The 24,726-nt window shown below is 43.3% G+C and overlaps 2 protein-coding genes across 2 annotated transcripts; one reads left to right on the forward strand and one right to left on the reverse strand.

The window, feature by feature from the left end:
- Nucleotides 1-1,190: 1,190 nt before the first annotated feature.
- On the reverse strand, nt 1,191-14,444 carry LOC310800486 (uncharacterized protein). The gene is made up of 9 exons (XM_083663088.1): nt 14,316-14,444; nt 13,828-14,049; nt 13,434-13,558; nt 13,028-13,226; nt 10,211-10,791; nt 7,579-7,702; nt 5,665-5,739; nt 2,508-2,660; nt 1,191-2,028 (listed from the first exon to the last, which is right to left on the reverse strand). The coding sequence occupies exons 2-9, from the start codon at nt 13,984-13,986 to the stop codon at nt 1,846-1,848; spliced, it is 1,599 nt and encodes a 532-aa protein (XP_083519214.1). The 5' UTR covers nt 13,987-14,049; nt 14,316-14,444; the 3' UTR covers nt 1,191-1,845.
- Nucleotides 14,445-19,356: 4,912 nt separating this feature from the next.
- On the forward strand, nt 19,357-23,554 carry rpl27a (ribosomal protein L27a). The gene is made up of 5 exons (XM_083663048.1): nt 19,357-19,425; nt 20,134-20,197; nt 20,318-20,393; nt 21,679-21,853; nt 23,327-23,554. Exons 1-5 carry the CDS (start codon nt 19,423-19,425, stop codon nt 23,453-23,455), a joined length of 447 nt encoding a protein of 148 aa, XP_083519174.1. The 5' UTR covers nt 19,357-19,422; the 3' UTR covers nt 23,456-23,554.
- Nucleotides 23,555-24,726: the final 1,172 nt, after the last annotated feature.

A 24,726-nucleotide genomic window follows, 5' to 3' on the forward strand; every position in this document is an offset into this window, starting at 1 on the left:
CCTTTCAGCTTAGATATGATAAATGTTTATTTCTATATTTTTCTGGCTGTCTGATGATTGAATATGTCGATGGTCTGCTTGTATTTTGTCCATACAGGGCTTCCGTACTTTGACATATATGGTTCTCATAGTATGAGCAGAGCAAAGCACGTTGTGTTTTCACTTTCGGTTTTACCCCCAACCCCCAACCATAACCCTAACCTTAACCTAGTTGCTTTGTTGCCTAAACCTAACCAAAGTTATTTTATTTGCGTTTAACTTTGAAGAGGCAGCAAAGTTCTCAACTTAAAGGAACACTCCGCCCATTTTCAACCAGCTTTGTATCATTAGAACATCAGTAGTATATCAGAAAACTGTAAACGGTTTTGAAGTCTGTCATTTAATTTGACAGTTATTGAGTGTTAAAGTGTGGATCAGTGACATCACTGGTCCACACTAACTCAAATTAATAACTCATTAACTCAAATCAACTCTCAATAACTGTCAAAGTAGATGACAGACTTCAAAACCGTTTACAGTTTTCTGATATACTACTGATGAAATAGTTTTGACAGTTATTGAGAGTTGATTTGAGTTAATGAGTTATTAATTTGAGTTAGTGTGGACCAGTGATGTCACTGGTCCACACTTTAACACTCAATAACTGTCAAATTAAATGACAGACTTCAAAACCGTTTACAGTTTTCTGATATACTACTGATGTTCTAATGATACAAAGCTGGTTGAAAATAGGCGGAGTGTTCCTTTAACAGACATTTTGTTTAAAATTTACATTGTGATTGTAGATGTAAAAAAGTGCCACGTTTTAGAATTTTGCCGACATTTATGTTTCAAATTTACAGTGATTGTAGACGTAAAAAAAGAAAAAGAAAAGTGCCACGTTTTAGAATTTTGCTGACATTTTGTTCCAAATTTAGGTTGATATTCTACCCCTGGTTTTCAGACACGTAAAATGCCAATGTTTTATTCTGGTGACTGGATTGGAGCAGCACAACTACATGAATAAATTAATAACCACAAAACAAAATGATTAAGATGCAAAACTTCTAACAAGTAATTGAATCTCTTATAAAGTCTTGTAGTTTCTATTCAACTTGTTTCAGAAAGTAGCTGCTGACATGAGGCTGGCTCATTCAGCTACAGACAGAATGGACCAGCATGTTATTAGCTTGTTAGTTGGTGTTTATTTGCCAGTCTGGAAAACACTGGTTAAATCAAAACAATCCATCATCCTGTAAAACTGGTTGGGGTGGCACAGTGTGGCACAGCTGCTGACAGATCTATTGATAGCAGACACACATGAAATCAAATAGTAACTTTACTAAAGAGTACACATCCCTTATACTGTACAGTACAACTTATACATAGCTATATCTTGGGGCGGCTTTAGCTCAGGAGGTAGAGCGGGTCGGCCAAGATCCCCGCTCCCTCCCAGCTGCCGTCGTTGTGTCCTTGGGCAAGACACTTAACCCTCCTTGCCTCGTATGATTGGTATGATTGGTATGAATGTAGACATGAATGGTATGATTGGTATGATTGGTATGAATGTAGACATGAATGATGGTGGTTCGGAGGGGCCGTTGAGCGCCAATGTGTGGCTGCCGGAACCACCGGTACGAATGTTGTGAACGAATAATGATTCTGTGTAAGCGCTTTGAGCCTTGGAAAGGCGCTATATAAATCCAATTCATTATTATTATATCTCATTTTGGAATTCAATCATTCAATTCTACCTGTTTTCCCTTTATTGTCACAATGAAATAAGAAACAACTTTATTCCAAGGCTAAAAAAATATACACCTCTGTACATACTGTGTCGACCAATCACAGGTCATATTTTTTCCCTCAGAATACGCATCTCTTCTTCCTGTAGTTTTCCTTCCTCTTCCTGCTGATCCACTGGAGGCGGGCTCTGTCCGTTCTGTCCTGGCTGGCCATCGGGAACGTCTGGTCGGGGAAAACCTCCGTCAGCTTGCTCAGGAAAAACACTTCGAGGTTTCGACCGGCCTGGGCCATCTCCGAGTCCGGCTGCAGAGCAGAGGGGAATATGCAACACATACAGAGAGAACACGTTTTTTCCTTAACCTTCATTTAACCTGGGAAGATTGACTTATAACACCATTCATTCCCTAACACACATTCATATCTAGTAGTAGTAGTAGTACTAGTAGTAGTAGTAGTAGTAGTAGTATAGTAGTAGTACACTTTATTTGTATGGTGCTTTTCATGCATAGGATGCAGCTCAATGTTCTTCACAATTCAAGAAAGTTGTTATGTTCTGGGTGAGTAGGATAACATAAACTAAGCTGAAAATAAGGTCCAGGTTGTAAAAAAAACAGAATTCTCCTTTAAGTGGCAAACCCCACATAGCGGGCCCATTTTTCTGCTACACGTGGAACTTATTCCCATAGGCTGTGATGAAAAAGTAATTACATTTAACTAGTAATTAGATTAAAGCATGAAATCCACTTAGAGCCTCAAAGTCCAAAGTCCTTATGATAACTTACATAATTGAAAGTAGCACAGTTCTTGAACATCAGCAGCACGTCATCCACAAACTGCTCGGCGGTGAAGTAGTGGAGAGTGTTGCTCTTGTCCAGTTTCCTGCGGATCACTGACAGGTCGACCGGCCTCTTAATGATCTGGTAGTAGTTACGGGCCTGCAGACACAGACACAGGGTCAGATCACACAGTACAGAACATCATCATGTTATGAGAGCCTGCAGTGCAGACACAGACACAGGGTCAGATCACACAGTACAGAACACCATCATGTTATGAGAGCCTGCAGTGCAGACACACAGACACACAGTACAGAACACCATCATGTTATGAGAGCCTGCAGTGCAGACACACAGACACACAGTACAGAACACCATCATGTTATGAGACCTGCAGTGCAGACACAGACACACAGACACACAGTACAGAACACCATCATGTTATGAGAGCCTGCAGTGCAGACACACAGACACACAGTACAGAACACCATCATGTTATGAGACCTGCAGTGCAGACACAGACACACAGACACACAGTACAGAACACCATCATGTTATGAGAGCCTGCAGTGCAGACACACAGACACACAGTACAGAACACCATCATGTTATGAGAGCCTGCAGTGTAGACACAGACACACGGTCAGATCACACAGTACAGAACACCATCATGTTATGAGAGCCTGCATTACAGACACAGACACACAGTACAGAACACCATCATGTTATGAGAGCCTGCAGTGCAGACACAGACACACGGTCAGATCACACAGTACAGAACACCATCATGTTATGAGAGCCTGCAGTGCAGACACAGACACACGGTCAGATCACACAGTACAGAACACCATCATGTTATGAGAGCCTGCATTGCAGACACAGACACACGGTCAGATCACACAGTACAGAACGTCATCATGTTATCAGAGCCTGCAGTGCAGACACAAGCCGTTTTCCCACATGCGTACCGGAAAATTACCTGTAAGTCAATATCGGACATTTCCCTTCACACTTCGGCTCGCGCATGTGGGAATCTATCAGCGAATTTTCCTGTATGTTGGGGGGGGCGGGGGGAGGGGGGAGCTTATTTGGGGGGTCGGCAAAACTCGAAATAAGTTCGCTTGTCAGTTGTCACACAATAAATCACACTCGTTTGACTTAAGAGCAGCGTCAAGCCGCCAGCGTAATCAACACAGCCGATTTCCCCCCCCCCCCTCTCTGCTCGAGAGCAGCAGCCACGGACAGACACAGCGAGAAAGGCTTGCAAGCTGCTCAACGCTTGTATGTATGTAGAGAAAGCAAATGCACAAGCGAAATGTGGAAGTAGTTTGCTTTGATGTGCGCGAATGATTAGATCAGCAAGCTGACATACTGCTCTTATTAGGCTATCACAAGATCATTTCGCCAGTTTGCTTTAATGTGCGCGAATGATTAGATTATGCCCGCTGGAACATTAAGCAACGTGTGTAGGCTACTCCTCGCCCATGATTGAAGGACCGCTGTCACGGAAAATGACTGGAACCGTTTCCACTTGCGTCCCCTTAAGAGCATACCGCTCTTCTGACTGGATCGAAACTGGTGAAATGTCGGGGACGACGGGGTCGCGCTTATACCGGCACGGCGCCTTTCTCACATGCAGGCATTAGACCACGTTCCGGTCATTTTGCGGTACAAAGCGCATGTGGGAAAAGGGCTACAGACACACGGTCAGATCACACAGTACAGAACACCATCATGTTATGAGACCTGCAGTGCAGACACACGGTCAGATCACACAGTACAGAACACCATCATGTTATGAGAGCCTGCAGTGCAGACACAGACACACTGTCAGATCACACAGTACAGAACACCATCATGTTATGAGACCTGCAGTGCAGACACACAGACACACTGTCAGATCACACAGTACAGAACACCATCATGTTATGAGACCTGCAGTGCAGACACAGACACAGGGTCAGATCACACAGTACAGAACATCATCATGTTATGAGACCTGCAGTGCAGACACACAGACACACGGTCAGATCACACAGTACAGAACACCATCATGTTATGAGACCTGCAGTGCAGACACACAGACACACGGTCAGATCACACAGTACAGAACATCATCATGTTATGAGACCTGCAGTGTAGACACAGACACAGGGTCAGATCACACAGTACAGAACACCATCATGTTATGAGAGCCTGCAGTGCAGACACACAGACACACGGTCAGATCACACAGTACAGAACACCATCATGTTATGAGAGCCTGCAGTGCAGACACACAGACACACGGTCAGATCACACAGTACAGAACACCATCATGTTATGAGAGCCTGCAGTGCAGACACACAGACACACTGTCAGATCACACAGTACAGAACACCATCATGTTATGAGACCTGCAGTGCAGACACAGACACAGGGTCAGATCACACAGTACAGAACACCATCATGTTATGAGAGCCTGCAGTGCAGACACACAGACACACAGTACAGAACACCATCATGTTATGAGAGCCTGCATTGCAGACACACAGATCACACAGTACAGAACACCATCATGTTATGAGAGCCAAGTGGAACATTTTAGACATGGGCCAGTATGTTTTTCTGCCATTACGCGCTGCTATTTCTACTCTGCCGACGTCTAAATGAAGCCAGCAGTCGTCTTCTCTTTGTCAACGCCGAAGACTTCTTAAGACATTTATTTTGGGAAGCCGGCTTAAGGTGTATGTGTCCTGGTCGCTGCACTAGTGCCTCCTCTGGTCGGGGGAATAGCGTGATCCCCCCCCCCCCCCCCCGTGCCAAGTCCTGCCTGTGAAATTCCTCGCTGTCAGGTGAAAAGAAGCGCCTGGGGACTGCATCAGAGGAAGCATGTGCTAGTAGCACAGTGCTACTCTCCCCAGATCTGCAGAGGGGGTGGAGCAATGACCAGGACAGCAGGGGAATTGGCCAAGTACAATTGGGGAGAGAAAACGGGGGGGGGGGGGGATCTGAAAGAACTTGATAAAAAAAAACATGTATTTTGTTCCCTTTGTTTTACAGCACTTTGTAACTTTATTATCAGTTATTAGGGCATACATTTGTAATGTAAGTTGCAATTTGAATTTGATTGTTTTGAAGATGAACCAGTTTCAGCACGGCTTTCAAAAACAGTTGGACTCACCAGGGGGCTGACGGGCTCGTGGAACGGAGCGCTAAGCATGTGACAGGATAACAGCAGAGACAGCTTCTCACACCTCTGCAGAGGGAAACACACACACACACACACACACACACGCACACACACACACACACACGCACACGCACACGCACACGCACACGCACGCGCACGCACACGCACACGCACACGCACACGCGCACACACACACACACACACACACACACACACACACGCACGCACACACACACACGCACGCACGCACGCACACACACACACACACACACACACACACACACACACACACACACACACACACACACACACACACACACATTCATTGAGTTAAAGTGTGCCAACTTCCGCCACCACACACTATGTATTTGTTCTGCAAGAGAAGAAGACAAGAAGACATCACCATGACAGTAACAGTGTGTAACAAACTATGTGGCTCGTCTGGTATAGAGTCTATACCAGACGAGCGACATAGTTTGTTGTAGCTGTATACTATACTATAGACTGCTATGAAGGTTATGGGGCTTAAAAGACACTCATCCCTCCAAACAATTTATGAGCTATTCTCACACAATAGTGTCTGATCCTGCTCACATTCTCAGCTCGTACCTTAAAACATTCATTTCTGCCTATGTCCATAAGCTTCTCAACACTAACATGTAATGTAATGGAGATGTTGTCCATGTGAGTTGTGCAATATTATGTCGCCATTGTCAGTAGGTGTGTATGTGTGTAACCAAATGACTGTGAGTCCTCGTGGGTCCGCAGTGATAACGAGTGTGTTGGTTAAACTCATTCCCCAGTATAAAGGCCCGTTAACCAGCTCCACCAAGGCCCCAGTATAAAGGCCCGTTAACCAGCTCCACCAAGGCCCCAGTATAAAGGCCCGTTAACCAGCTCCACCAAGGCCCCAGTATAAAGGCCCGTTAAGCAGCTCCACCAAGGGAGCTAGCTCTCTTGGCATAGTGGTTAGCATGTGCGCTTTGGAAGCGGGAGGTTGGCGGATTGAATCCCGCTGCACCCCTGGGCAAGCCCTTAACATGGATTATACGTGTATAGGCAAATTATTACATGCATGTGTTGTTAAGATGTTGATGTTGATTTTTTATTTGTTTATTTGTTGCACTATAGTATGTGATTCAGGGTGTGCAACAGGTGACTTGTGAGCTACCGGTAGCAAAAATCGCCAAAAGTCACACCAGAAAATGCTTCAAAAATCAGAAATGTTTTTGTTAATTTGTGAAGATTATCTTGCTAAACACAATGTTCAGGTTTCATAAATTGTTGTTATTCAAAAAACTCATTGACTATAAGACGAGGGAAACGCCAGGCAATGCTAACTTCCGGGTTTTAAGACTCATTCCTGCGGCACTCTATTGCTGCTGTAACATGCTATAAAATGTTTTCTTACTTATGACCCGACCCATCAGAACCCATTCTATAACTTCACAAGTGCTCAATTCTTCATTCCTGAAAAATGTAAGTTTGCAATATGTTGTTATTCAACATCAAATTCAAGACCCAATTCCCCAAATCCAAGGACCCAACTAGGCATAGTTTGAGACATGGACCAAGGTTCATTACTGTTACAACACAGACTTTTTTATCATGAGAACTAGCAGAAGTTCACAGACAATTAAAGAGAGAGGCTTGAATGTGTGAACACTTCTCAACTGTGCGCTGTGTTCGTTCCAATTGCAAATGAGAGAAACCAACTGTCACCAACTGCAGAGCAAAATGTTATATTCTCTCTGCAGGGAAAATGACCCATGTCTATTTTCAAAAACTTTAATGCCTCGATTTTTATTTGTCAAATTCACAAACTTTCAGGGATTTCAAGGAGGCTGTTTATTGTCTGATAATAATCAAGACAATCCCGGTGTTGCTGTGTGTGGTGCAGCTCACCCTCTGGTCCTGACTGGACAGTGTGTACGGAGGTTTCACCCCCCCACAGGAGTGCGTGTTCTCACAGTCGTAGGCCTCCGCTGGGTGCTGGTCGCTTCTGCACTGCGTACACACCCAGTCGCCCCTGCAGGACATAGATGTCATTTCACAGTTTTTAGAGTTTTAGCATTAAAGGATACATTTTCATTACGATGACTCTGTACAGGAAGCACAGCATGTTTTTCCACCTCTGTTTAAAGCGGCATGAGCTCACAGAACGTGACAAAGCAAAATGGAAGTGGAAAAGTCTCCTAAACAGCAGGGGGCGCTCTGTCCAGAGAAAGCTAGACTCACCAACTTAATGGTTAAAGGGAAAATATAACTATCTCCACCCCACCAAAGAGCATGGAAGGAAAGAGAGGACACTCCGGCCATTTTTGGAAACAGAATGCGCCTCGCAGTGGTCAGCTGCGGTAGCGCGGGCCCCTATAATCAGCCTCTTTAAACAGTAACTCAACGGGAGAACACTCTAAATTTCGTGGATTCACATCTTTTCTGGGCGTACTGTAAATCTTGATTGAAGTGGTGTAGTGCAGGGATGTAAAACAACAACCATATTGTGGAAACTAAGCAAAATTTTTTGTTTTCTTTGTTTAGTTTTTTCAAGATAAATAGTAAATGCAAAGGACCCGAGGTTAAAACCACGGCAATGCACTTCTGACGGAGTGGACGACAGCCGCATTAGCTATTTATCTTGAAAAAAATAAACAAAGAAAACGAAAAATTTTGCTTAGTTTCCACAATATGGTTGTTGTTTTACATCCCTGCACTACACCACTTCAATCAAGATTTGCAGTACGCCCAGAAAAGATGTGAATCCACGAAATTTAGAGTGTTCTCCCGTTGAGTTACTGTTTAGAGAGGCTGATTATAGGGGCCCGCGCTACCGCAGCTGACCACTGCGAGCCTGTGCGAGGTTCTTTTGGCGCTGTCACGCTTCCAAAAATAAAAAATGGCGGAGGCTGCTGGGCGCTGATGTTGCAATGGGGCAATATGGAGCTGTCAGTTCTTTCCATAAAAAGTTCTTTGACCCCACCAGCCAGGCAGCCACTAAGAAGTAAGTCTGCAGAACACAACAGAGTATTGTTGGGAAAGCTGAACTTTGGATGAACTTTTGCTCCACCACCTGCGAGGGGGCAAAGCCGACTGGAGGAGAGGAGACTCCTATTTAATCAAAATGCTATTCACCAAAGTTTTTCTATATATCCTGTGTGCACTGAAGTCACAATGTTATAACCATATGTCACGTGAAACCTTCAATTCTGATTGGATCCAACATGATCCCTCTCCTAATGGTGGCCCTGCCCATCAACTGGGCCACCTCCCTTAGGTGTCTTGAACTCAATGATACTCTAACTGAACCATCCGTATCTGAAAACATCCATCAACTGGGACACCTCCTATGGTCTTGAACTCAATGACACTCTCTTCCCACTCTCATCTAAAAACATGTTATGTAACCCAGGCTTATTTAGCACACAATAATGGTATTTACATTTGTCATTTCAAACTTTGTGCATGTAACATAGACTATTTCAGCATACAATTAAAATCCATTCATATTGAGATTACATTTTCCACTTGGAAGTCCATAAACGCGTGTTCACATCCCTCAGTCAACACAATGCATTTCAACGATATAATACAATCCATGTTTCACGTGACATATGGTTATAACATTGTGACTTCAGTGCACACAGGATATATAGAAAAACTTTGGTGAACAGCATTTTGATTAAATAGGAGTCTCCTCTCCTCCAGTCGGCTTTGCCCCCTCGCAGGTGGTGGAGCAAAAGTTCATCCAAAGTTCAGCTTTCCCAACAGTATCCAGAGAATCACAGAACATTATCTGTATGAATATTAATTAATAACACAGAACATTATCTGTGCACAAGTGCTCCAAACATCAGTGACTTTCAGGTGCAAATAAAGCAACAAAAGGGAACAACAGACTGTGGACTTTCATTGTTTGATATAGTACTACGCGCCACTATCTTTTATTGTTTATCATTGACTTGTATTGTCCAATGATTATTTAGGTGAAAAACAGACCTGGAGTCTGGACTAGACTGGACTGGACTGTTAAATATCTGAAAATCTGGAACATAATATCAACACCAATCACACTCTTAAGCACTTAAGAGTTAAACAGCCAATGGCATCCTATAATCATATAATGAGTGAGTGAGTGAGTGAGTGAGTGAGTGAGTGAGTGAGTGAGTGAGTGAGTGAGTGAGTGAGTGAATCAGCCAGTGAACTCTGGAGCAGCAGACAGGTGAGCTGAGTTGTAATCAGCCACTAAAGAGGACTATGGTATTACGCTACTACAAGAAACATTGAGGTGGCACCAAGGTTGGCCAAACAGACCCTCCCGCACCCTTGGCTCCACCCCTGGTCTTTCTCAAGGACATGGCTATTGATGGCTCTGAATTGAGGATCAAACCTGTCCGTTCTCAGTTACAGGATGGTTTCTCTAACCAGTACACCAACCTGCTGCTCTTACAGGGATACATCAACATGTCAGCATCCTTTTCATCGTATGGGTTGACTGAACACCATGCACAGGGCCTATACTGTTGGGCAGTATACTTACAGTGGGAAGCTTAAGAGAGGAGGTATGTGGCAGGCCAGGTGGTAAACTTTCGGGCAGCGGTCGCAGCAGAGCAGATCTCCTCCGTTCAGACACACAGCACAGTAATCCTCACTCTCCATATCCTCGGTCCCAGCTCCACTTCCAGGCTGCTGGCCGGACGCAACACTGTCTTGCTGAGCCGGTGAGCAGCTGTCATCCACACACACAACACCCTCTTCACATTTGGATTCAGATTTGTCGTTCAGCGCCGGTGGTCTGTCCTGCCCTGACTCCAGCGGTTCGATCACTAGGTTCTCCTCTGGGTCTGCATCCAAATAACACATTTGTGAATCCGTTTTCACATCCGGACCCCATTCAGGCTCCAACAGGATAGAAGGTGGATCTGGGTTTGATTCGCAGTCAAAGCCTGAGTCCTGTTCTGGTTCCTGTGCTACAGAGGGTGAGCGGTCAGGACAGTACGGCTCGGTCCAGGATGCTGACGTTGTTTCTGGGTGGCTGAGATGAGAGACATCTGCTGGTTCAGACACAGGTGACACCTCTCTGATCTCCGCGGTGTCGGCCATATTTTGATCTGATCCATTCTGTGGGCAGAGAAAACACACGAGGCATAAGAGTGATGAAACAAAGAAGAACCAGAGTGAAACTAGAGACCATGTTGTGATGGGATCACACCAGCCGTGACGCCCGCGACATAATACGAATGGAGGCCAGGGGGGGGGGGCGTAAAATAGGAAGGGGTACACTTCCGGTCCCTTGCTCAGATCGCACCCATCTTGGATCTCAGCCTTGAGGATGTGAACTACACACCTGTGTGAACTACACACCTGTGTGAACTACACACCTGTAAAGTTTCCTGACTGCATCTTGCACGGTTGTGATGTTGTGATCACCTTCACAAAATCTATCCACAGACAGATTAAACACCTGGTAAAGCAATGAAAACAGCTTCTGTGTTACGGCCTTGGTCAGAGCCTGGCCTTGGGTTTGGTTTGGGTGTTGCATTCTCTCACCTCTGTCTCTATTCCAGACACGCCCCCCCCCTCTGATTGACTGATTACTTTGAGGAGCCCTCACCTGGAGCTGGTTCCAATCAAGCCAGCATAAGAAGCCAGGGAGACTCCAGTGCTGGGCCTTCTGCCACTTCGACAGCCAGCACTTGCTCTGTGTACACTTGAGACTGCAGTTCTTTCTTATTAGCTGTTAGCTCATCTGCTGTCTATTCCTTTTGCTCTCAACTTGCTGTTGAACATTATCTTGATTGGCCTTTCTCTGTTAATGCCGGTGTTCTTAGAGGCCTGTTAATGGACCTGGTATTAACCCTGTAGCTGGTTTTCTGGCCTATACACTAGCTACTGTTGCGGTATCTCTTGACCCTGGGTTCGATTCCAGTTGTTTTCTTTTAGTTTTGTTTTGTTAACTAACTCAGGAAGCCCTGTAGGGGTGTGCGGCCCTTTATTTTCATCCCCCCTTTTCTCCTGTTTTTTGTAGGCTAGGGAGGATATAATTGTGTTTTTGTTTTAGTGTAGGTTGCTTTATTTTCTAGGTAACTTTGTTGGGCTTTTGGCCACCCTGAAGCTACTGGCTTGCCTGTGATTTAAATCTTTTGTTTAAATAAATCCTTGTTTGATCATTTTTCAACTCCGTGCATCTCTTTTTGTTCCTAGACCTTTTTATGTTACACCTGTTGCCCTAGACTTTTTCATGGTCGTAACATTCTGCGAGAGGTGTCTCCAGGAGCACTTTTTTTTTTTTTTTATAACTTTATTTCTCAGTTTTCACAAAAAAACAGGGATGTCACGAAATACAGTATGAAAACTCTTTTTCTTTTTTTCTCCCCTCTCCCTCCCTCCCACCCCCCACCCACCCCATGGGGACTGACAAAAAAAAACAAAAACAACACCACCAAAAACAACTACAAAATAAAAACAACTACAACAACAACAGTAACAATAATGGACAGATGTGTGTGCGACTGTGCGTACAGTTATTTGGCTCACAGTAAACTACCTTTTCTCTGCTGTAATTAAACATTGCTCTCTCACAGTTGGTCAATAATATATTTAATAAAGGGTTGCCATATGCTATTGAAATTATACTTAGGCCCTCGTACAGCCAATCTAATCTTTTCTAGTTTCAAAAATTGTAATGTATCTCTGATCCAGTGTTTAAAAGAAGGAGGGGCAGCCTGCTTCCAATTTAATAAAATGAGTCTCCTGGCTAAGAGTGTGACAAAAGCAATACAGTTGGACTGTGCCCTGGGGAGGTGATCGTCTTCATCACACTGGATGTCAAAGATGGCTGTTAAAGGGTTTGGGTCTATTGGTCTGTCAAATATGTTAGATAGGGCTTCAAAAATGGAGGACCAGTAACCTGAGAGCCGTGGGCAAAACCAAAATCCAGGAGCACATTTTGACATGATGACACACACAGATTCACACAGTGAAAACAATACCAGCCCCGCTGTCGCAGTTGGTAAAAAGCAGATGACTGTAAGATTCCTGTTTACCTGCCACCACGTGTGGTTTAGTTAGTCTCATATGACAGTATCGGTATACAACAGGGGCGGCTTTAGCTCAGGAGGTAGAGCGGGTCAGTCAATGACGCAAGGGTTGGCGGTTCGATCCCCGCTCCCTCCCAGCTGCTGTCGTTGTGTCCTTGGGCAAGACACTTAACCCTCCTTGCTCCCGATGGTGTGTAGGCACCCTGCGTGGTAGCCTGCCGCCATTGGTGTATGAATGGGTGAATGTAGACTACCTACTGATTGTAAAGCGCCAAAGCGCTATATAAATGCAGACCATTTACCATTTGTCCCTTTACCTGCTGAAGATGATCCAAAGGAGACACCTTCTCCTGTAGCTTGGTGTGTGTTTGGCACGGCAGACGCACCAGAGTCACCACCGGCCGGAGAGACGATAAGCACACAGACTGATGAGGGGGCAGTCGGATCCTCAGGTGTTCCAGGCATACCACTGCCACGCAGGAATTACCCAGAATCCTCTGGGCCTCTGGGTGAATCCTATGTCAAACAAATGAGCTTGAACTTGCAATGACAGCAAACATAGTATGTTACTAAGACATTACCACAATCTTTTCTACTTTCTTACATTTCATCACTATCATCCAACATGGGCAGTGTACCAGATTCTAAAGTATAAGTCAAAAGTGAATGCTATCAGTTTACGACAGAGTCAGTGATATGTGTCTTTGGGAGAGAATGCCTTACCTTATTGTCTTCAGTAGAGCTGTTATGCCTTTGTCTGGGTGAGTAGGATGCCTTTTGGATTTCCTACACCATGACCTCTCTGCCTCCATTTCCATCCCATAGAATCTAGTAGGCCTACTGGCAGGCTATGCAAAGAAAGAAACAATTAGTGAGAGAGAAATTCAAATCCCTGCTTATAGGTGTTTCCGCCGCCACGTCAGGGCATTTGCAAACAAATCCGATACAGAAATAGATCGCAAATACAAAATATAAATAACATCTCTTCATTCATTCTCTTTGATACCCTCATACTTTCTGCTTCACTCCCGACACTGTAAACCTTATCCAGCTGCTATTAAATCTCTCTCTTCCTTCACGAAATCTTTTTTTTTGTGTGTCTCTTTCTCTGTCTGACCTGTTCTGCTGGCAGGCTCGTCTGTGCCGCTGTGCTTGCCAGGTCTGGGCCGGTCTCAGATGACACAGCCTCCAGTATGAGCCGTACTCTCCACTTGGCGAGCAGAGCGGCCTGCCTTTGGGGGAAGTTGCCATGGCGTCTGTGGAGCAATTCTGCCATCTCCAGGAGATCAGGCCTCTCAGGGGGGAAAAGACAAGAAGAAAAGGCACAACCTCCCGAGTCCTGAGGGGGAAACGAAAACCGCCAAAACAAACAGAACCCCGTATCACCAAACAGGTGGTTGGATTCAAATTAATAATGCTGCTCAGAATGCATCATATGCACAGACAACTGATATTTCTATTATTTCTACCCTAACCCTAACCGCCAACAAACAATAATGATGACACAGTAGTTAGAAGTAAAGGCAATGTATACAATAATCAGTTACAGAATATTATCAACTTGCCGGTATTAGGTCCAGCTGCATCCTAGTAATGATTCCTTACCTGAGTGTGAAGGCAAACGAAAGAAAAGGCTAATCGAAATGAATGAATGAAAAATGAAATGAATGGGATAAAAAAACAAGATGTCTGCTTGAGAAAGATATTTGTCTCCAAGTGGTTGTAAAGTGACGATGAGAGGGATCGCAGCTTTCCATGTGTCAAGGGGGACACAAATGATTTGATTGGTGGAGACAGGTAACAGTGGGCCGGCCTCTCTGCTCCCCTGACAGTTCAGTCTGTCACTGTAAGCAAGAGGGTCATTATAACCAAGAAATATGTTTTTAATCTAATCATGTGAGCACATTAATCTATCACATTATTAATTAACTCTCACAAAGCATGTGATAAAAGGAAAGCAACCTATTTGCAATTGATTTGTGCTCAAATGTGTTGATCATTTCATATAAATGTGAGATTGAAGTCAATGATTCAAATCAGAGAAATTCACTTACATGCTGCATGACTTTAAACAGCATCATGGGTGGGAGTAGAGCCTCTGCATTGCTCCACAAGGAAAACTTGGAAAAGGTCCTGGAGGTTCATCTTTTCCTCGATCGGAGGGCGAAGAAGATGCCAGAATACAAGTCCAGAATAATAGTTCACTCCCTGAAACACCTGACCAATGAGAGGCTCCAGGCTGTGATGTTGACTTTAGCTTTGAATAACAACTCAACTGAAGAAGCCTATGGAAATGGGATTGAAATGCGATGTGGTCGAGTATGAGTGGACAGTAGTATCACGGTGAGGAGATGCGTGGCAAGTTGCAACGGGGCGGTAACTTGATAACTTCATGGCACAGGAAGTGTGTCACACCTGATTTATGTTACAGATTACCTGTTTTCTATTCTAATGCTTTGATACCCGTTTCTATTCTAATGCTTTGAATGAATGTCTTGACTGTGCATTGTCTAATAATGTCTAAACAGTCTCACATAATGCATGCGCCTCACAAAATGTACTGTTACTTCACTTCTTGACTAAAAGAGTTAATTTACTACTAATAAATGACACGAGTTAATTTACTACTTTATTTGAAATCATTGAAAAACATCACTCATGTCCTTCTAATTCATGTGTAGCCTATATATTGACTGGACTTGAGATTTTTGTGTGATTTTATATTTTATATTTTTTGTCTTCTGATTATCCCACGACACTGCATATCATATCATACCATACGACACTAAGTCAGATTCCTTGTCTATGTAATCTGATTCCCTACTGTGTCAATAAGAGTGATTCTGATCTGGCAAAGGCTTGTGACTGGAAGATGACTGCTAGATGACTGGTTGTACTAGAAATGTGTAAATGTCTGCATATCCAGCAGAGTGGCGCTGATATAGATAAAGAAGACTACGTGTTCTCTAGAACAGAACAGAATAGAATAAAATCGAATAGAAACCTTTAATTGTGTCAAGTTGTTTTGCAGGTTAAAAAGAGTGGATTTATTTTTATTTTTACACAAACTTGACTGCAAGCCACCCTCAGAGATGGGCGAAAATACATCAAAAAGTATTTTGATACAAATTACAAATACTTGCTCAAAAAATGTATCACAATACAAATACTGGTCTGAAAAATGTATTTGAAATACAAATACATTTTGTATTTTGAAAATACATAAAAATACATTTTATAAAAACTGATAAAGAGCTGCAACGATTAGTCAATTGATCGATTCATTGCCAAATATTACATTAATTGCCTATTTTGATAATCTATTAATCATTTTGAGCCATTTCTTTAACCCCTATGTTGCGGTAGGCTTTTTTTGGCCTTTTTTGGCTAGGTAGGTTTTTTCGCATTGTTAGAAATGTGCTTTAAGGAAAAATGTCCTAATGCTCTTATTCCAGCATCTCAAATGTGAAATGTTCTTGTTTTATTAGATGGTAAATCATTTCTTTAGTCCTCTGTGACAGTATTCTCCTTTGTGTTGTGTACCCTCTAACACATTCTTCCATTTCAGTTTTAGTTGTTTTTCAGCACAACTCACTTCAACTGTTATTCACCTCCTGCAGAAGCGTCATGCCCATTGAACCTGCAGTTGCCCCCTCAGATTTTTTGGGGGGGGGAAAGAGAAGGGGAAAAAATCATGGCGGTCATTAGTAGTATAGAGCATCAATCCCCTTTTCAAACATGTGAAAATGAAATGCTGTTAGTTATTATAGGCATAGTTTGCATAGCAAGTTAGTTGGCTTATACTTGTACCTATATGTAGCTAAAGTTAGCATTGTAATGTTAGCCAGAGCTGTTATGGCAGTGACCTGTTAGTTTTTACCACCACTATCACATCTTATACTGTAGTTACTGTAGCAAAACACTGAATTCCATTTGATGTATCCAGGTCAATGCAGTTCTTGTGGATGTCGTCTTTTTATGTGAATAACATTTCTACATGTTAACCTGAGGTGATCATGTTTAGCCATAGATATCTGACATCATAATAGTATATACAACTGAAATCTAGAAAAAACATAGTAGGTCCCCTTTAAACAACTTCACATCCACCACCATCATCATATGAAGGGGAGCCAGTGGACTTGTTTGTTTGTTTAATTTCTGGCCCACTGATGATGTCACAATGGCTATGACATCATCATTGATGTCATCAGTGACATCATTATTGACTAAAATCATCTTATGACATCACTGATGATGTCATAGGCATGCGAAGTTGAGCAATTGGGCGCTGCGTATTAGGGGTGTCAAAATTAATCGTATAATCGATGCATCGCAATGCGGATGTGTGAATCGAATCGAATCGAATCGTTGACAGATGAATCGTTGAATTGTTTATGTTGAAATTTCTGTTGACATTCAGATTTTAACGCACTTTCTAAGTAAAAAAGGGACTTGATATTTATCTGACTGCTTGTATTAATTGATGAAAAAGTAGCCATGTGCAGTAATAATAGGCCTACAGAAAATTGAGGATTTGATACTTGGAGCTGCAATACTTTGAGCTGTATCGAGATGCATCGTGGAATCGAATCGAATCGTTGACAGATGAATCGTAATCGAATCGTGAGGCCAGTGAAGATTCACAGCCCTACTGCGTATGCGAGCTGCAGGGCGGGTGAGCCAAACACAGCGGCCGAGCTACCAAGCCCGCGTAGCGAGCGAGCCAATCAAGTGCGCTGCCTAGTGTCAGTAAATTGTCACATACAGTATATAGTGACAAAGGTTCAATGGACAAACCAAAGAGGATCCTGGAGCACACGATTCACTGGAAAATTGCTTTATTCAATGACTAACGTTTCGACGCCTGCTGCGTCTTCATCAGAGTCAAACAGGGTGACAAGCAAAACAACTTGTTTTAAAAAGCCTCCCCAATACACATTGCAGTCCGTCATTGGCTGCTAGGAATGGGAGCTGCCCAAACCCAGTGAGCCAATAGCACTCAAACAGCACAGACACTGTGCTGTTTGAGTGCTATTGGCTCACTGGGTTTGGGCAACTGTCCTGTCCTGAGAGCACCGACCTCCTTTTGTGGAGGGGCTGACGCGCAAGAGACTCCTTTTGTATTGATACAGTATATAGTCTTTATTTAACAATATAGAAATACAGCAACATTATTTATTCCACCACAAAAGGTTACTTTTCAGTAGCATGTAACCATGGTACTTGAAGTTGCCGCAGTATGGCTTTCATGGTGAGCGGAACTTGCTAATCCTGTGGCTAGTATTAGTTTAGACGAAGAAGTGATGTGAAGTCCGACTCAAGACTCACCCTACTCTGCCTCTGATTTGTGGTTGAGTTTGTTCTGAGCCAATCAACCAATCAGAGGTGGAGTAGAAGTGACATCTCACATTGTGTTTTTTTTATTCCACGGTTTAAACCTGCGTCAATGTTTAAAATGTGTCAATTTGAGAATAAAATGTATTTTATGTATTTAAAATACGCAAAATACAAGGTCTGAAAGTATTTTGATACAAATTACATCTTATTTTTCTCTGTCCAGCCAAATACAAATTACAAAATACACAAATGTATTTCAAATACGTATTTTAAATACATGTATTTCAAATACTGCCCAGCTCTGGCCACCCTCAATAAACGGCCTCATCCCTTCTCCTCCTCTCCCGTATATCAAAACACCTGTGTCAACAAGATAGGTATATGTCTGAACACGGACAGGAGAATCAGCCACTAGTCAGATGATAGTTGTCTTGGTGTACTGTAGCCTATAAGCTGTCATGGGTCTTGGTGTGCTGTATATATACTGCTGTCATGGATAAGCAGATAAGGGGTTGAGTAGAGAACAGAGACTTTATAGCCACTTTTACACAGAAATTCTGGAATATTGTCGTTACGAAGGCCTGCAAAGGAGTCAGCTTTGCCTTTCTACACAGACAATGCTTTTAGTTTTACACAGCACGAGGAGGCATTGGCATGTTATATTGTTGCCATGGAGATGTGTACACTGTACAGTGTTTTGAATTTGCACTCCTGTCTCTCCAGTGTTGCTCCCACTCCTAGGGCAGCCGCAGGGTGTGTTCTGCCCAAAACTCCAGTGGGATTCATAATAACGCACCAGAGAAGGTGACATCTGACCTGGAGATGGAGATGAGGACAGGACTGGTGAACCCTGCCTCGGCCTCCTTCTGCATGGTCTGGAGGATATTCTGTACCTGGACAGAAACACAGACAGACAGGAGACAGACAGAGATACTGCCACTTTGCAGTAGGCACAGGTGACTAATAAGTCTCTGCCGGTTAAACTTGAGTTCTTAAGACCATTTTAATGGCAATTCAAATTAAATATAAGACCTATTTCAGTCAAAAAATAAACTTGAAGAGTACTCTAATCTTTAAAAGAAAAAAAAATCTGACCCAATTGCCACATTTTTATATACTTTTTTAACTCTTAATATTTACATTATTACATGCCTACAAAAAATACATAATTTACCTGTGGCGAACACACGAGAGTCTAGCCTGGGAACCTGACGAATCTGCCTGCTAGCGTGTCATGTTACTCCATTTCTGCCATTCTACGCTGGGTGTCGCTGTCGATTTCTTCGCAGTTCGCACGTTGTTGTCAGACAGCAAGTCTCGGACAAAACCGTGAGATTTCCAAATCCCGTTCCTCTTTCAACTAGCCTCCAAGATGGTAGGTGCTGTCGTGTACGCTGTGTTATGAAATTGGAGTTAATCTACGGCCATCCTTGTTCATTCCTATATCAGAGTACCATCTGAGGACAATTTCGAGTAGAGTCTTACCTTACAGTCGCTCCCTGGATGTTATTACCGTGACACGGGTGTAAACATTGTGGGAAACGGGAAAAGTCTCCTGTATAATTCCCACTGCGAGGCCTTCGGCTCTCTAGCAGTCAACCGGCATTACTGTCTGTACCCACATGTTGTCAACCGCATGCACAAAACCTGTAGTCTCCAAACGTGGTAGCGATAATAACCACTGTCAAATACTCTGCTTGATTCACCTGGGGACAGTGTGCTAATGCTAAGTGAGTCTGCCAGGGGGGTTGAGTTGGATTAGCATTAGCTTGCTAGGAAGTTAGACTGCATGGAAGTAACGTTAGTCAACGTTATCAAGGACTGAGGATGATCTTACAGCATCCACCGTTGAAGGAAAATACCCCCACAAATGCCTAGTATTCATTGGGGGGGGGGGGGGGTACTGTGCAAATTGTACCTGGATAAAATAGGCCATGCTGATGTGGCTTCCGAATCCGAGCAGGCTAGTCTTTTAGCTAGGTAGCTACATTCGCTAGTTGCTAAGATATTGTGCCGGACTGTAGCTGGTTTAGCTAGTTTACTAGTTTACTAACGTCTATCTTGATTAAACCTATGTTGACAGCCCACCAAGAAGACCAAGACCAGGAAGCTCCGAGGTCACGTCAGCCACGGACATGGTCGCATTGGTGAGTATACGAATAGTATACATTAGCTACACTACCTGCTTGGTGGTTGAGCAGCTAAACTTGAGCTTATCTGAATCTGTCTTTGGCGACCATGACTTAACTCCCCTTTTCTTACCATAGGCAAACACAGAAAGCATCCTGGAGGTCGTGGTAATGCTGGTGGTATGCATCACCACAGAATCAACTTCGACAAATAGTAAGTGCCACATATATAGCGTTATCTGATTCTTGTATTCATTGTCATGTGGATGTGGCCTCGAAATACAACTGTTTAATAAGTGATTAATATCTGGTTGCAAAAATAAACGCTATGACTTTGATCTAATTATTGTAGTAAAATGACATGATGGCTGTGCATGATCAATAAGTGATATCAGCATCATAGCAAGCATTCATTGTTATAATAGGCTACAGTTGGTCAGTGCTCAAAAGCAGGTTGGTCAAGTCAAAGTGGATCCCTTGATTCAACCACAAGGCATTTAAGCAACCTGAATTCCTGCTAAAGAAAGTCATATATGGCTATTGTTTCCTATGCCAGTATTGGTGTATCCTTGCTCTTGGATCAAGCCAGTTCAGGTGAATGTTTTTCTGTAGAGACTAGAGTCTCATCTTGACACCATCATTGTCTTGGTGTGCTATAGTTCTCTTAGAGTGAAGACTGGTCCTATTCACCGACCGGCTCTCTTGATAGGCCGGTCACCCACATGGGCAGTTACACTTGTTATTATATGGGTGGGTGGTGTCTGTCTGTCAGACTTCTCAAATCGGGTTTGAATCATATATCAGATTGATCATTCGAAACTGCAGATTGTAAAAGACTAAATACCAAAGTATTAAAAAAAAGTGCCATAAGTTCTAATCACTGATGGCAACATATTTCAAGGTTACAGAAAATTAATTTGTGTTTAGTGTGAGATCAGCTTCAGCATGGCTTTAGCTTCAGCTCTGCTTATGTTTACGCTTTGTTCACACCATACACCAAAGCCATGCTAAAGTTACGCTGAAGCGGAGTGTCACGCTAAACCAGTCACAACAGAAACACACCTTTCCTCAGCGCCTGGCTCGGAGCTGCTCCTCCGGCCCCTCCTCCCCCTCACAAATTGCATTGACTTAATGCCTGGCAGGTCGGCTGCTGCACGCGTGGAGAATAGAACAGAAGCTGAAACTATGGGTTCAGCTTAGCTTTAGCGTGGCTTCAGCGTGGCGTGCGGCTGGTGTGAGCAGACTCGCCTATTCACAAGGACGCTAAAATGAAACTGCGTGGCTTCAGCGTGGGATTGGCATATGGTGTGAAGGTGCGCTAAGCACCTGTTGTGAACTCAGGGTAACTGTTTTGTCAGATCCCAAGGTTTAGAATAGAGCAGCACCTCCAAATAAAGATGAGCTACCTGCCAAAATGCTAAGAGTTGAGTGGTAATTTCCCATCCTGGTTAGTGTAGCTGTGGTTTATATCTAATCTCTGTTCCGCTCGATCTCCTCAGCCATCCGGGGTACTTTGGGAAGGTGGGTATGAGACACTACCACCTGAAGAGGAACACAACCCACTGCCCCACCATCAACCTGGACAAGCTGTGGACGCTGGTGAGCGAGCAGACCAGGCTGAACTACGGCAAGAAGCCAGAGGGCCCCGCCCCCATCATCGATGCTGTGCGCTCCGTAAGTATCCGTCAGTGGGAGGTTGCATGTCCGTTTGAACTAAGGAATATCACACTCAAAAGAAGCACCATTGCTTTATTTAGTTGTATTTTCATGACTGGCAGACTGTGCTGGCCCTCCTGCCTTCCTCACACGTCCTCATACACCAAAATAAGTGAGATATATCAAGCTGGAGCAAGCGGTCCACTTTCCTTTTTTAGTTTTTATATGGGATAAGCATCATGCATTAAAATCTGTTGGGATTCAATACTGGGTCAGTCATAAGTTTAACATACAGTCTGACCACAGTGGTCTGGTGTTCTCACTGGTAAAGGTCAACTGGAGGTTAGATTCCAGTCTAGTACTTTGTTCAGTGGTCATTCATGGGATTAAGTGCAAGTAAGATGACTGTTCAAAGACTTTGATGCCCATTCTGATTTCATTGGGTTGATTGTTTCATATCTCAGCAGTCAGAATACTAACTTTAAATCACACTAATACACTCAGCATAAATGTGGGCTCTAATCTGAACCTGACATTGATCCAGAATTCCAGATGCTTGTCGTGGCTTGAAAAATTTAGCCATTGTGGTTGGTTTGATGTTGTCCTGATTTCGTTCAACAGTTGTATGATCAGATTCACTGATACGGTGCAAGAACAAGAAACCTTGCTTACAGGGCACAACAAAAGTGCATGATGGACAGACTACTAGACAACAGTTTACTAGTCTAGACACAACGGTTTGTGTCTGTGGTTTGGTGCCACTAACCTGGTCACTACTTATTAGCATGGGGACATTATTTAATTCTATTCTATGTACTTCTGTAGCTGTAGTTATTGATTGAATAATAATAATTGAAGTGCAATGAAGGATGATGAGATGAGTGATGCTTTCATCCCTGTTGATTTAGTGGCATTGCTGCCAAATGCAGGAGGCTGGTGTTGTCCTGTTGTTTTTGGAAAGCAGGAATGCTAAATCCTTCAGTGTGCAGTTTGGTTTGGACAGTTCATTCCTGCTATACTGGACTGTTTTAAAGGATAGTTTGCCCAAGCTGGGGCACAGCCCTCTGCCAGAGTACTGAAGTGTTGCTCTAGCATGCATTGTACTGTTAATTTGTCGTTGGTAATGGTTTTCTATTACACAAATGAGTCTGAAAATGTTTTTTGGCTCTGTCTCGCACTTGATTCTGACTTGAGATTTCAGTCCATTGTTGGATGGACTGGAGTTAGTATGGAGATGTTTTGATGCAAATTTGATGTTATTTGAGCTGTAGCTATTTAGTCAAAAAATAATCCGTCAGTTGGACTAATTTAATTACCGGTACTTTAATTTGACCTGACCTCAAACAACTGAAGCTGCTGGAACCTTGAAACTTCGGTTTGTTGTGATTTTTAATTTTAATTTTAATTTGGGTTTGTCAGATGGTATAACTGTCTGTATGCAAATGTTCTCAGTGATGACCTGATGGCACTAATGTGTTTTTGACTTTGCAGGGCTACTACAAAGTCCTTGGCAAAGGCAAGCTGCCCAAACAGCCTGTGATCGTCAAAGCCAAGTTCTTCAGCCGACGGGCCGAGGAGAAGATCAAGGCAGTGGGAGGAGCCTGTGTGCTGATGGCATAACACTTCCGTCTTGTTTTTTGCAAAAAATAAAGTGTATAAATAAACTCATGTGTTCTGGCCATCGTTCTGGCATGTCTGATTAAAAGGGGCTGAAAAATACATTTGTTTCTTGCTTCTAGGTTTAGTTTAGTTTTTGACTGGAGATCTCGGTGTTCAGTTAATTGGTGAATATGCCACAGTGGTATTTGTTGTACACGTGACCTGTTGAATTAATTGCAATCACATCTTTAACATTTAAAGGGGAACTTCACTGAAAAACAATGTTGATTATGCATGTGATCTCACACACACTGTCACACCCAAAAACTTAGTTTTGCAGGCATTAGTAGTTTGACAGTTTTGAGAGTCGTGGACCAGTGATGTGGTTTGGGCATGAATCACTGGTCCACAACTTAAATCAATTCTCAATAACTGTCAAACTAAATGAATGCCTGCAAAACGGTTTAGTGTTTGGACGTGTGAGATCATGTGCAAAATAAATTGTTTTTTGGTGAAGTGCCCCTTAAATATACATTTGATTTTTATCATGAGTCTGGCACCACATAGCTCAGTAGAACCTACTTGTAGAGCCCTGCATTCTGGCCCGAGCACGAGGGGGCCCGGCCCAACCCAACCCCTAGAGCCGATTTTCACATCACTAGTAGCTAGGCCCAGGCCTGCCTGTTTTTGTTGTTTAATGTTTGAACTGACACACTGTAGTGTTCAAAGTGTTTTAATGTACTTTTTTTAATATAGTGTTGATTTGATAGGCTTAGGCTATTTGAAATTGATCAAACACATAAGGTTCGGGGGGAGCCCGGGCTCAGGCCCAAAATTCTGACAAGCCGTAGGGTTCACATCGAGTCTGAACATGTAGGGCCCGAGACGGGCTAGGGCCTAGATTTGAGGCCCGTGCGGTGCAGGGCTCTACCTACTTGGTGTTTCTTCTTAAAATATAGCACCCAAATGATTTGCTACTGATCTCATCACCATCTTGACATCAAAGCTAAGTGTGAGTCCTTGAGTTTCACTGAACAAGACCATGAATTCAAGTCCTTGAATTTGCTGTCAACGTTTGTGCCAACTGGATCGAGGCTAAACATTCTTAGATGGGTGGGAAGGTTCAAATCCATTCAGGAGGATGAAATGCTTTATTCAGACTGGACATTTTCACAATTTCCAATAACTGAAAAATGTGGGATAGTGCTGCGAGGGATCATCACCAGCTATGGAGTGACATGACACCATATTGAACAACTAAAGATATTTGAAATATACTTGAGTGTGGAAGA

Source organism: Poromitra crassiceps (genome assembly GCF_964638095.1).
Source record: "Poromitra crassiceps genome assembly, chromosome: 30".
In the NCBI taxonomy this organism is placed as follows: Eukaryota; Metazoa; Chordata; class Actinopteri; order Beryciformes; family Melamphaidae; genus Poromitra; species Poromitra crassiceps.